This window comes from Gymnoscopelus microlampas, assembly GCF_963454915.1.
Source record: "Gymnoscopelus microlampas genome assembly, chromosome: 20".
NCBI classification, from domain to species: domain Eukaryota; kingdom Metazoa; phylum Chordata; class Actinopteri; order Myctophiformes; family Myctophidae; genus Gymnoscopelus; species Gymnoscopelus microlampas.
The window spans coordinates 3,340,814-3,353,899 of NC_139957.1; the positions used below are offsets into that span (position 1 = coordinate 3,340,814).

The window sequence follows — 13,086 nt, forward strand, 5'->3', positions numbered from 1 at the left end:
AACTCCACTGCATTTAAATATAAATATTGTACTTTTAACTCCACTACATTTAGATATAAATATTGCACTTTTAACTCCACTACATTTAAATATAAATATTGTACTTTATACTCTGAGAGACATAGATTATCATGCAGTTCATGGGTGGGAAGCCGGAAGGGGATTGTGTCCTTGTTGCTGTAATAGAGAGTCCTACTAGTCGGGTCACTTGTTCGGCAGGCAGGGGAATTCGGTGATATAGTATAAAACTTGCATGTTAAGCAGATGTAGATCGTGTTAATAGCATCCTCAATCTTCATACGCAGATTTACAATTATAATGATACCCCTTCTCTCTCTTCTTTGTCTTTAAGAAAGCAGACACGTGTGCAAGATCCCAGACGGAAGGTGAAGGTATGTATCTTGCCAGAAGACACTAACTATCATTAGGGCCCAAGCACTGCACCAGTGCGAAGCCCTATTGAAGTTGCAAAGATTATTAATCAGGGGTAGAATTGATTGAGGTCACGCAGGGTGTACTTTTGGCTGAGGGGGCAGAGCCAAAAGTACACCTTGTGTGTGTGTGTGTGTGTGTGTGTGGGGGCGGGGGGGGGGGGGGGGGCTTTTTTCTTATGTCCACACAACAGCTCTAAGGTGTATGAAAGACATAGTTCAATGTTGAAAATGAGTGGTATTCCCCTTTAAGGGAAATTTGCCACAGTGGCTTTTCAAGATCACTGGCCCCACCATTGTAACCACTGGCCCAGGACATTCGTCAAGTATTGATCCCATAAGGAAAATGAACAAATGTGATCCAGAATTTTCCCTACATGAAAAATCCCTTATTTTGTCCTAAAATAAACAAGAAAAAAAACTCACTTCTGCTGCCTTTCATATCATGTGTAAATATTTTACACATGATATGGAATGATACCTACTACAACTACTATAGATAGATACATTAATATAGGTCTAAAGCAAATATTTATTATAAAAATAATGACACTAACCACATATTTCCCCATTCTGATTCCGAATGGGGAAATATGTAGATGTTTTTGAATTATATATTATGCATATTCTGCTTGTCTGTCATTGTTAGGAGGTAGGGATACAATATTAGGCATTGGCTACTGTACTGTTAGCCCTGCATTGGGGTTTATGCTGGAATGAATAACTCATCATATACTGTGTAGGCTACATTCCTGCTGCAGCTAATCAGTAATACAGCACAGGCTGATTTAGACCCTGAAGTATATGATCAGCGTTGCCAGCTTTTGTGAGAGAAAAAAGATTTCTCTTATTTTGTTTGCCAGATCCTTGCATGCTGCACCCTGGAGTGATGTGTGACGGCTGTGAGGGAGATATTTTCGGGATCAGGTATAGGTGTACAGTGTGTCCTGACTATGACCTGTGCTCTGCCTGTCAGTCCACTGGGCTTCATATGAAACACCCTCTGAAGTCCATCCAGAGCCCACAGGTCAGAATGTAATCATTGCTGTTGGCAGAAACCTCATATCTCTGTATGTCTATTCTTATGTTTCCCCCCACCCTCCTGTAAATGAATGTCCTACTTCGCCATACTAATGTCACACAAAAGGAAGCACAAATAGCCAACCTGCAAGCTCACAACGCACAACGTTGCAATGTGTTGTGAGCTTGTAGATCTGCTATTTTAGCTTCTTTTTGTGTGTGTGTGTGTGTGTGTGTGTGTGTGTGTGTGTGTGTGTGTGTGTGTGTGTGTGTGTGTGTGTGTGTGTGTGTGTGTGTGTGTGTGTGTGTGTGTGTGAAAGTGTCTGTGGATTTCATTATTCAACAATGAAAAGTATTAATATGAGCTTGTGATGAAATAATAACTGCATTGGATCCATTGGAACACAGGTATTTGTATTTTTAATTTCCTGAAAAGTAGCGGTTTCGGACATCAAGGTTTACACCCGACAGCGACAATAAACGTTTCCATCTGAAAACTGTGCAGTTGTAATCTTTAAATACCTCAGGGGGTGTAGAAAAGGAAAACATTTTGAAAATAAGAATGCAGTCACTGCCATTTCATCCTGTAATGTGGATGATGATAGATCTATAGGCTAACCTCCCTAGTTGTCTCCGCCAGGCCGAAAGGCATGGCGAGAGAGTATGTTTTACCCTCCGTCCGTCCTTCCGTCCGTCCGTGTGTCCGTGTGTCCGTGTGTGTGTGTGTCCTGTCTGTGTGTTACCAGCTAATCTCCGGCACCGTTGGTCCGTTTGCTCCCAAACTGTGCACACACACTCCCTGGATGCCAATTCAGAACCTCTGCCCCAATTTTTTCACATGGGCCTGTTATAGCGCCACCAGGAGGCCGATTTGTGCAAAACACATTTTTTTACATTACTCCTACAGATTTTATCCAAACATCATGCAAATCGGTACACAGTATCTCTATAGTCATGTGATCAACACGGATCTGTCTGATTTCCCATATTCCATCCTGATTGCCTATGGTTGGCTTCCAAAGTTTGCAGGATTGGTCCGTTTTGAACAAAATGCCTCAAACTATGCACGCAGCTTGCGATTTCCGTGAAATTTCACACACACATTCCCACTAGGCCGAGGAAGAAATGCCACCCTTTTCACATTGGCCTGTTATAGCGCCACCAGCAGGTCTAATTTAGCAAAACACATTTTTGGAACAAAATGCCTCAAATCATGAATGCAGTGTCTGATTGCCGTGAAAGACCTAAGAATAAATGGCACCCTTTTCACATTGGCCTATTATAGCGCCACCAGGAGGCCAGAATAACGTACCTGACCTGGCGGAGACCTGTGCTCCGAGGAGCACTTTTTCTAGTTGCTGATGATATTTATAGTTGACTGTCTAGTTTATTCATTTGGATATATATATATATATATATATATATATATATATATATATATATATATATATATATATATATATATATATATATATATATATATATATATATATATATATATGTATGTATTAGAGCTGTGCGGATGGGCTTTTTCGTCACCCGTATGTGCACCGCAGGGATGCACATGGGATTATAAACACCACTGTCACGATCACCTCTGTAGTGACTGTATACTATAGCCTACATATCCACGGTAACAGCAAGCCCTCCGTCTCACATCACTTTCTCACATCGCAACTTTTCATAAGACATATCCAGTGATCGGCAGGGTTAAGAACTTCACTAAATCACTCCCACGCCAAACTTTTATTCCTCCCTTCTTTTTATTGTCTCTGCCAGGCCGAAAGGCATGGCCGAGGCTATGTTTTGCACCCTGTCACGCCGTCCTCCGTCCGCGCGTGTGTGTGTGTGTGTGTGTGTGTGTGTGTGTGTGTGTGTGTGTGTGTGTGTGTGTGTGTGTGTGTGTCGCCCCCTCTGTCTGTGATTGGCACTGTTGGCTTGATCGCAACGAAACTGTGCACGCACGCCACCAGGAGGCCGCTTTTTGCAAAACACATTTTTTGACGGTACTCCTACAGATTTTATCCAAACATCACACAAATTGGTACACAGTATATCTATAGTCATCAAACAAAATGTATCTTTCAGATTTTTCATATTCCATTGGTATCCTGATTGGCTAAAAATGGCTTCCAAAGTTTGCAGGAGTGCTCCGTTTTGAACAAAATGCCTCAAATCATAAACACAGCATGCAATTTCCGTGAAATTTTGCACACACATTCTCACTAGACCGAGGAAGAAATGGCAATTGAAAATGTTCAAATCAGCCTCAACAGGCCGATTTGTGTTTTTACTATAACTGCACCGATCTGTGTAAAACTTTGTACGTGCACTCCCTAGAGGCTAAGGAAAAACCTTTGTCTTGCATTTTTCACACCAGGAGACCAACTTAAATACACATGTAAATCAGATGTTTGGATATTACTCAGGTTTTATTCAGATTTTATCCAAATTTCATGCAAATCGGTACACATGATCTCTATAGTCATGTTATCAAGACAGATCTGTTTGATTTTGTCATATTCCATCCTGCTTGGCTAATCTAAAGTTTGCAGGAGTGGCCCGTTTTGAACAAAATTCCCCAAATCAGGAACGCAGCGTCCGATTGCGTGAAAATCTGCAAACACACTCGCACAACGTTGAGAAACAAATGACTCCCATTCAACTCCCATGATCACATAACATATATTCATGCACTTTGTATAAAGTGAACATTTTGGGACAAACAAACATTGTAAAACCTGCATTTGTATGAATTTTCACCATATGATCTATGGATTGGACATTTGATTTTCCAAAATATGTTCCATGTTTTACATGTCTGATATATCCCATGAATAACATAGAAAACAACATATTGATTGCAGTGAGCTGTAATAACATCCCATAACCTGTGTCTAATATGTTTTCAGAGATGGATACTAGAACACATCAAGAAAAGAGAGTGCAACACCTATATAGCAGATTCTTCCAGGTAAACAAACCTCCATTATTGATAAACATTAACCACTTAAACCCCATGCAGCATCCATATTCTGGGGAAAACATTCACAGAAAATAGCAGATCTACAAGCTTGTAGATCTGCTATTTTCAGCAAATAGCCTATATTTGAATACAGAAAATACACTAGTACAGAGCCCTGAGGGACTCCACTCAACCAAGTAAAGCGCTGTGTCCCAAACATTGGGTCGGGATCCATTTGCGGGCCACGGACCAATTTTTATGGGTAGTGAATAAATATCCTTTTAGTTTTATTTAAAACGAAAAAACTAGACAAAACAAAAAACTCATGAATAAATAACAAATGTAATTAAAGCTGCAATCAGCGATAAGCGGGGCCAAGGCATGAAAGGCAAAAAGCAATATGCAACAATAGCACAATAAGACGTAGAAACAGAATAGATTGAACTTGGGACAAAGTAGCCCATGTAATTAACAAATGAGCATTCAACAACAGCTGAGCAGAGGGCTAATTGTGGCTAGCAATCCAGGGTTATCAACGTCACTCATGGACACCTCAACCCATGGCCATAGACAGGGATTGAACCCTCAACCTTCGGACTCACAGGCTGTCACAGTAGTGATTGAGCTAAGGCTTCATCCAGCTTGATGGTGTCTGTTGAAGATCATAGACTCTTGCCTTCTGCCATGAACTGAGCCCCTGTTTCATTAACACTAAGATCACTCGTTCACAAACCATTTACCAATGGAGAAATTGTATGTCTCCTCAGAACCGAAACTAGTGAAAGTAGCCGATCTACATGCTCAGAAACACATTGCTCATCTGAAATGTTGCGAGATTGTAGATCGGCTATTTTCACGATGAAGTATGTCATACATTGAAAAAACACTCTCAAATAAGCATTTCAGGTTATCTTTAACAATTGCACATGCATTAATTGATACAATCATGTTGTGTGCAATGCAATTTAAATTAAGTCTGCATGAAGTGAGGCTTGAACCGGCGACCTTGTGATTAAGAAGCAGATGCTGTAGCGAGAAGCCATTGGATCAACAGACCTGACCTTGTGAAAAAGGAGCTCACACAGATGTCACAGTTCCACGCGAATTGCTCCGAAATTCTGGGTTTAAGTGTTTTTCAAACTGCTCAAAATGGCCGAAACTCTAAGGGTGGAGCTTACTGGTCAAAGTGATAGATGTGTTCCTCATGAGTCAAGGCATATGTGTAAGCAAGTTGCATGGCTGTCGGCCAAACAAGGCATGAGTTATGCCTGTTTAAAGTTTGCATTTTCAAAAAATTGCTATAGTGTCCCCCTTTGGCCAATTGGAGTTTCAAGATTGGTTTCAGTGATATTTGGAATGACCCTCTACATTACTGCAAACTTTCAAACAAATGTGAGTCTGCATGTACAGTATGTGCTAGGGGCAGACGGATAATCTTCATAAAACTGGAATATTCATTGGCTCATAAAAGCTGTTTTTTTTTTCACTTATGGAAAATCTAACGTTTGGTCCAAAGTACGTGTATGTATGTTTAGAAAGTTTTGTGCACATTACTCAAAAATCCTAGTAGGAGTTTGATTTTAACAGATTTTTATATATTTCAAAATGGTGGGAGATCTAAAGGTCAGAGGTCAAAAGTCAGACCACGAAAGTTGTTCGGCATGAGGAGACGCTTGTGGGTATTGAAGTTTCATGGCTGTAGGTCAAACAGGGCATGAGTTGTACCTGTTCAAAGTTGGCATTTTCAATTGATTGCTATAGCGCCACCCTTTGCCAATGGTTGTTAGTTTCGTGCCTTGGCCGTTTGGCATAGAGACAGAGAGACAGAGAGACAGAGAGACAGACAGAGAGACAGACAGACAGACAGACAGACAGACAGACAGAGGGAAAAATAAATAGCGGTGATATTGTCTGGCCACGTCATGCTAATATGTATGTGACTGAGGACCCCCATCTGAAAATGTGTACAGCCATTTGTCACATTATTAGAAAATAGACTATCTACAACGTGTCGCGTTCTGATGAGCTTGTAGATTGTCTGTTTTTGAATATCTGAAATATAAAATAGCTTTAAGTGTTTAAACTGTTCCTCATTTTGCTGGGGACCCCCTGGTTCCCCTTCAAGGACCCCTGAGGGTCCCCAGATATTGATGTATTGTCCTGTTGTGTCATCAGTGATGGACGGTGTCAGTGTGGACGTCCCAGAGATCATACAACACACATCAACACAGCTGTGGACACTGTGTGGACCAGTGAGGTGCACTCCTCTGAACAGCCCACTGATGCTTTTGGAAGGTTGGACATTGAGGGAGGCAGATTTTACAACGATGTAAGTGTCTTACTGACAATGTGATCAATGTTCTCTGTGGTTCATGATACTCTCTGTCTTACATCATCTATTTAACATTATTCAGTCAAGAGATTCAACATTAAAGTTTTCCACATAATGTAGTACCGTACATCAGAGTAAAACTTATTTAGTTTGATCATAAGGTTGTTGTTATTGCTTTAAGGTCCCTGTGGATGATGTAATTGAATCATCCAAATCCACCATTAACACAATCACGCACGCACGCACGCACGCACGCACGCACGCACGCACGCACGCACGCACGCACGCACGCACATTCTCCCCACTACATAACGTAGGCTAAATGTTAAATGACCACAATGAAAATAAGCCATTGGCTTTATTTTGTATTATCCTTCTTGATAATTGTGTAACAATGTATGTAATTGTACATTATTTTATATTATCAATAAAGATGTCAAAGTCAAGTAAAAGTCAAAGCTGTACCCGCAGACACACAACTTCAACTTAGAATAGACAATAAGGGTATAAATTAGTGTGTAAACCCCGCCCCTCTTGATATGAAAGATGAGAGTGTATTTAGGTTGATCATGATCACTGTCATCTTCTGATTTGTCTCTTTGATCACCTAGTTCCTGCGTCTGTCATCAGACACTGAACCTTCCCTTATCTACAACCTGATGACAAGAGACAGAGACCGAGCTGGTCTTGGGTGGGGTTTGAGGACACCCATCATGATGGTATCTGTGGTGGGAGGACAAGGCAGTGCAGAGGTCAACCCCTGGGTTCAGAAGGTCATCAGACAGGGACTGGTCAAAGCCTTGGAGAAAACAGGTGTGTGTGTGTGTGTGTGTGTGTGTGTGTGTGTGTGTGTGTGTGTGTGTGTGTGTGTGTGTGTGTGTGTGTGTGTGTGTGTGTGCGTGCGTGCGTGCGTGCGTGCGTGCGTGCGTGCGTGCGTGCGTGCGTGCGTGCGTGCGTGCGTGCGTGCGTGCGTGCGTGCGTGCGTGGGCGACAAACTCATACAGGATAAACAAGTGAAATAGGAAGTGATGACAGAAAGAAGTGAGCAGACAACATTGGATCTTGAACACTATAAATAAAAAGCTGATAAATGGATTCTCTATCCTGAACTTATTTGTGTCATCACTTCCAATTTCAAATGTTTATCCTGTATCCTCTATGAGTTCTCTCTCCTGATTGGATTAAATTAGTATCCCAACCTGTTCATGAAAGAGCTGGAGAGACATTGAGACTCCTGTTACTGAACAAAACACTCTATAGAAATGATTACTATTACAATATAGAGCTATTTAACACTGTTGCAGAACAAACACTCTATAGTAATGAGTATACAGAGCTATATAACTCTTAGTTTAACAAACAATATTGCACCTTTAAATATGTCTGTCAGGATCCATATAGAATATTATATTTATGACATGATATGACAAATGTGGGCAAAGGTTCAGCCTGATCACAGCTCCATTGACTTCCATTATAAAACTGAAGTTCAACATATAAGTATAACACAAGTGGAAAAAACAACTAGTGAAGCTACTTTATGGTCTGATGCTATCATGCATGATGCTGACCAGACACAGACAGACAGACAGACAGACAGACAGACAGACAGACAGACAGACAGACAGACAGACAGACAGACAGACAGACAGACAGACAGACAGTAACTGTAGTACATGACTAATGACAGAAATTGTTATGAAATGGTGAATATTAAATAATGTATTTCACATCATAATCCAGTTGATGAATGGAGTTATACTTGTCTGAAGAGGTCAGTAGAATGTTGATGATGTAATGATTGATACAGAATTCATCACCATTCCACGTCTGTTAAAGTTCTGTTTGTCTGTGTCTCTCTCTCTCTCTCCCTCTCCCTCTCTCTCTCTCTCTCTCTCTCTCTCTCTCTCTCTCTCTCTCTCTCTCTCTCTCTCTCTCTCTCTCTCTCTCTCTCTCACTCACTCACTCACTCACTCACTCACTCACTCACACACACACACACACACACACACACACACACACACACACACACACACACACACACACACACACACACACACACACACACACACACACACACACACACACACACACACACACACACACACACACACACACACACATCCAGGAGGCTTCAGCTGGATACTCACAGAAGGCTTTGATGAAGGCGTAGGGAGATGTGTAGGAGAGGCGGTGAGGGACAGTGACAGTGTCTGTGCGGTGGGCATCACTCCTTGGGGCTTTGTGCACAACAGAGATCAGTTGGTCCCTCAGGTATTGACACACAAACACCTAATTAATAATCTTATATATACAATTTGAATCCTGCGCCATGTCGGTTGTCAGTATGTTTGTCAGTATGTTGTATGTACGTTGCATCACTCCGAATATGGACACAACGCCAGTGTGACGTAATCTCACGACAGCATGACATCACGCATGACATCACATCCTACCTATAAATTCTAGGATGCCGTCAGATCGCACCAGTTCGACGGCTTCCATAGTGGGTTTTGGTCATTGGAGAGGTGATGCACGTCACCTCTTTCTGAAGTGGGTACTTTCAAAGCCTGCCGTGGATTTAGGAGAGCACAAAACTCTCTCTCACACTGTGAGGTGCCTGTAAGGTGGCACTGCAAAGTGAACGACGCGTCACGCTAGACGTTCGGGCCGCGTAGCGGCCCGAACTTCTAGTGTTCATACAAGTATCATTCTTGCAAACTCCACTACATTTACATCACATTCATAACTGTACTGTAACATACTGTTATATGCACTGATATTAAATGTCCTGTTTATTATGTTTCTGCCACTCTTTAATACTAATAAATAATGTGATCATAATGTGATATCACTGTTTTTGACAATGTGAGTTAGGATCTAGTTTAGTAAATATAGACCCTTTATGAATTAAATATACTCTAAACTTCCTGTCTTGGATCCATATTGAGTCAATTCAGCCTTAGGCTGGAGGAAGGCAGGCTTTCCAAGGCATAGAGGTGCGGACTCAAACCTTGTGCTGGAATCAAACGCCGACTCCCGATTGTTTCACCAATCTATGTCCCCGCCTCCCCTCACCTCCCCCCCCCGGCCTGTGCACAGAACACTGACGTCACCAAATTTGGAGCGACGGCCCTCTACACTCTGATTGGTTAGGAGATAACAAGGTTCACTCCCACTCCTAGACCACAGTTCCTGCAAGCTTCCCCCAGGCTTTTTTTCTTTTGAAACAAAAAAAAAAGGCATGGGTTTTGAGACTAATTTAGCCTTAACATGTGACCCCCCCTCCCGCCATCTTAGACTCACCAGAAGCACATGGATAACAAAAAAGTGAGATGCAATTCCTGTTTTATTCCATCTCAGGGCAAAGAGTGTACTAGATCTAAACCTGCTCAGTACTCTGTTGAGAACACAACCAGTGACTCCAGTTGTCTCGAGAAGAACCATTTTGGCTTCCTGCTGGTGGATGATGGGAGTGAAGGTCACAGAGGAGGAGAGAAGAACTTTAGCGTCAAGTTAGAGGAACACTTCTCTACACAACACATCAGGGGTAAGAGATGATCGACGTAAAGGATTTGTTTGTTACTGGAATTAAATGAATCATGGTATGTTACATTCATGTTATATGCATTCATGGAAACTAATGTCTCTACAAAGTGAAGATAATATTTAATGTTTGTGAGAACCAGGTTGCACTGTACACTTCCTCTTGATGCCAGATTAACCATTGAGGTCAAATGTACACCTGCAAAATAAATAAAGAAATAAAATAAAATAAAATAAATCACACCCAGTGTGAAGTGGGCGGTGGTGTGTGGTCATCACAACATGACTCACTTAAAAAAAAATTGTACTTGTGACATAATAGTGATGTCATGGTCCTAAGGTCCCATCCTAAGGACAAACGGACATACCATGTATGGACGAAATAGTGACAAAGCCTCATGTTTTGATTGATTGATTGAATATTTTATTAGGCAAAAAAATGTAAAACAGCACATTTACATTTAAAATACTTTGTCTAACAGGTCCGTTCATAAAAGTCCTTGCGGACTTGTTTCTAATGAGGGCCTTGGTAAGCCATACCCTTCGGGTCTGGCAACAAGATAAAAGGTTAAGCATGGGTTGGGGAGGCATCTTAACCAGACCTGAGGGAACGGGAGGGGACGAGGAGATATATGGAAATATATCCAGTACTGGAAATATTCCAGCACTATTCACATATGAGATATGTAGAAATATGATACATCAGTGTGCTATAGCTATAAATGAACTGTACTGTACATCGAGCAATGAGAAAGGAGATCATTTCCCAGTTGAGTTATGATTTAATAAAATTCATATTTTTCTTACAGACAGCAGCAGCATTAACATTCCTTTCCTCAACATGCTCATATCAGGAGAGAAATCCATGCTGGAGGTACAATCACTACTTCTTAATACAATATTCACTCATTCAATATTTACATTACAATAATTGTATACAACTACAGGTCCGGACGCCCTACCTAGTGAGGGCTTGCTTATTTTGGGGTTACAAAATCGTGGGGTAAAACAAACAAAAAAAGACCCCGTGGGAGTCTTGGGTCCCATCCAATCAAATCAAGTCCAGGTTTCTACACCTCTTAAATATTTGTTGACGCAGGTCATGATACAAGGGCCAATAGAAAACAAAATGGAACTCACTCTCAATATCAGCAATGTCACAATAAATACAAAACCTCTCCTGTGTGTGTGTGTGTGTGTGTGTGTGTGTGTGTGTGTGTGTGTGTGTGTGTGTGTGTGTGTGTGTGTGTGTGTGTGCGTGCGTGCGTGCGTGCGTGCGTGCGTGCGTGCGTGCGTGCGTGCGTGCGTGCGTGCGTGCGTGCGTGCGTGCGTGCGTGTGTCTCTCTCTCTCTCTCTCTCTCTCTCTCTCTCTCTCTCTCTCTCTCATATCTTCCTCAGAGGGTGGTCGTGTCTTTGAAGAACTCCACACCTTGGTTGGTGCTGGCAGGTTCAGGTGGTGTGGCTGACCTCTTGAGTGACATCTTGGAGAACCAATCACCTGCCTCTGATGGTGTTGATGTTGATAGAGTGACAGAACTGATCAGGAAACACTTCCCTTCTGAAGCCCTTACTGATCAACTTGTTGAACAGGTAAGGAGTTGTAAGGAGTTGTGATATTGAGGATGAAGATAAAAGTAAGATAATTGCAGGAAGTGACCAAGAAGAGAACTACATTATGTACACACTCTACACTCTTCAGAGACCCACATGCTGTTGGAAAGTTTGTCATTGGAAAAACTTGGAAAAGTAAAATTAGTAAGGATTAGTAGAAGGGGGATGGTCTTCATAGAGTGTGAAAACATTGATCAGATGGATAAAGCTTTGGACATTTATCGGTTTAGAGAATGTCGAGTTAAGGGTTTTCAACTTTGAGTAAAGCGGGAAGGGAATAATAAGTGTGTGTGTGTGTGTGTGTGTGTGTGTGTGTGTGTGTGTGTGTGTGTGTGTGTGTGTGTGTGTGTGTGTGTGTGTGTGTGTGTGTGTGTGTGTCTACATCTCAGAGGCAAATATTGTACTTTTACTCCACTACAATTATTTGACAGCTTCAGTTACTAGTTACTTTGTAGATAAATTATGTATGTATGTATGCATGTATGTACTGTATGTATGTATATATATATATATATATATATATATATGTATATATATGTATGTATTATTAATCTAAATGCCATCAGAATATCATAAAGTCTTACAAGTTCCTGTTTACAGTTGATGTAATTGCAGACATTTTTTATTTGCCCATGATGTGATCTTTGACCTTGACCCTCAGGTTCAGAGCATTTACCAGAAAAGGAAGCTGATAACATTCTACCGTGAAGAGAAGAGACCAAAAGACTTTGATACAGCCATGATCAAAGCCCTGATGCCAGGTACAATATATAAAAATAATGAATATTATATGTAATAGTCATTACTTCTGGGAGGTGAAAACATTATGGGTTACAGCACATTTAGTGCAGGAACAAACACTCAAAAAGGGCCTTAGTTTTTTAGATACCTCTCCCCAGGGTAGGACAAAAAAACAATGTCACCTTTAGTTCTACCCCTGATAGAAGGACCAGTATGTGATTATTGCTCAGAAAATTCCACGTTTTGCTATGTCCGCCTATAATAAGGCCTACGGGTGTCACAATACTCGATACGTACCGAAAATGAATCGAAATTGACGTTCGATACAGTGTACCAAAATTAAAAGCCGTATCGCGATTCTCACTGTCCAGCAGTGTTGCCAAGTCTTCTTATTAGAAGCTACTTTGGGCTCGATTATTTTGGGTTAGGGTTCTTTTCAT

At 41.3% G+C, this 13,086-nt stretch overlaps 1 protein-coding gene across 1 annotated transcript; it reads left to right on the plus strand.

Moving 5' to 3' along the window:
- Window positions 1–10,063: 10,063 nt before the first annotated feature.
- On the plus strand, window positions 10,064–12,809 carry LOC311036968 (transient receptor potential cation channel subfamily M member 4-like; the record flags this gene model as incomplete). Its single annotated transcript, XM_084045974.1, has 5 exons — window positions 10,064–10,298; window positions 11,104–11,168; window positions 11,693–11,884; window positions 12,567–12,666; window positions 12,805–12,809. The coding sequence occupies 5 exons, from the start codon at window positions 10,064–10,066 to the stop codon at window positions 12,807–12,809; spliced, it is 597 nt and encodes a 198-aa protein (XP_083902100.1).
- Window positions 12,810–13,086: the final 277 nt, after the last annotated feature.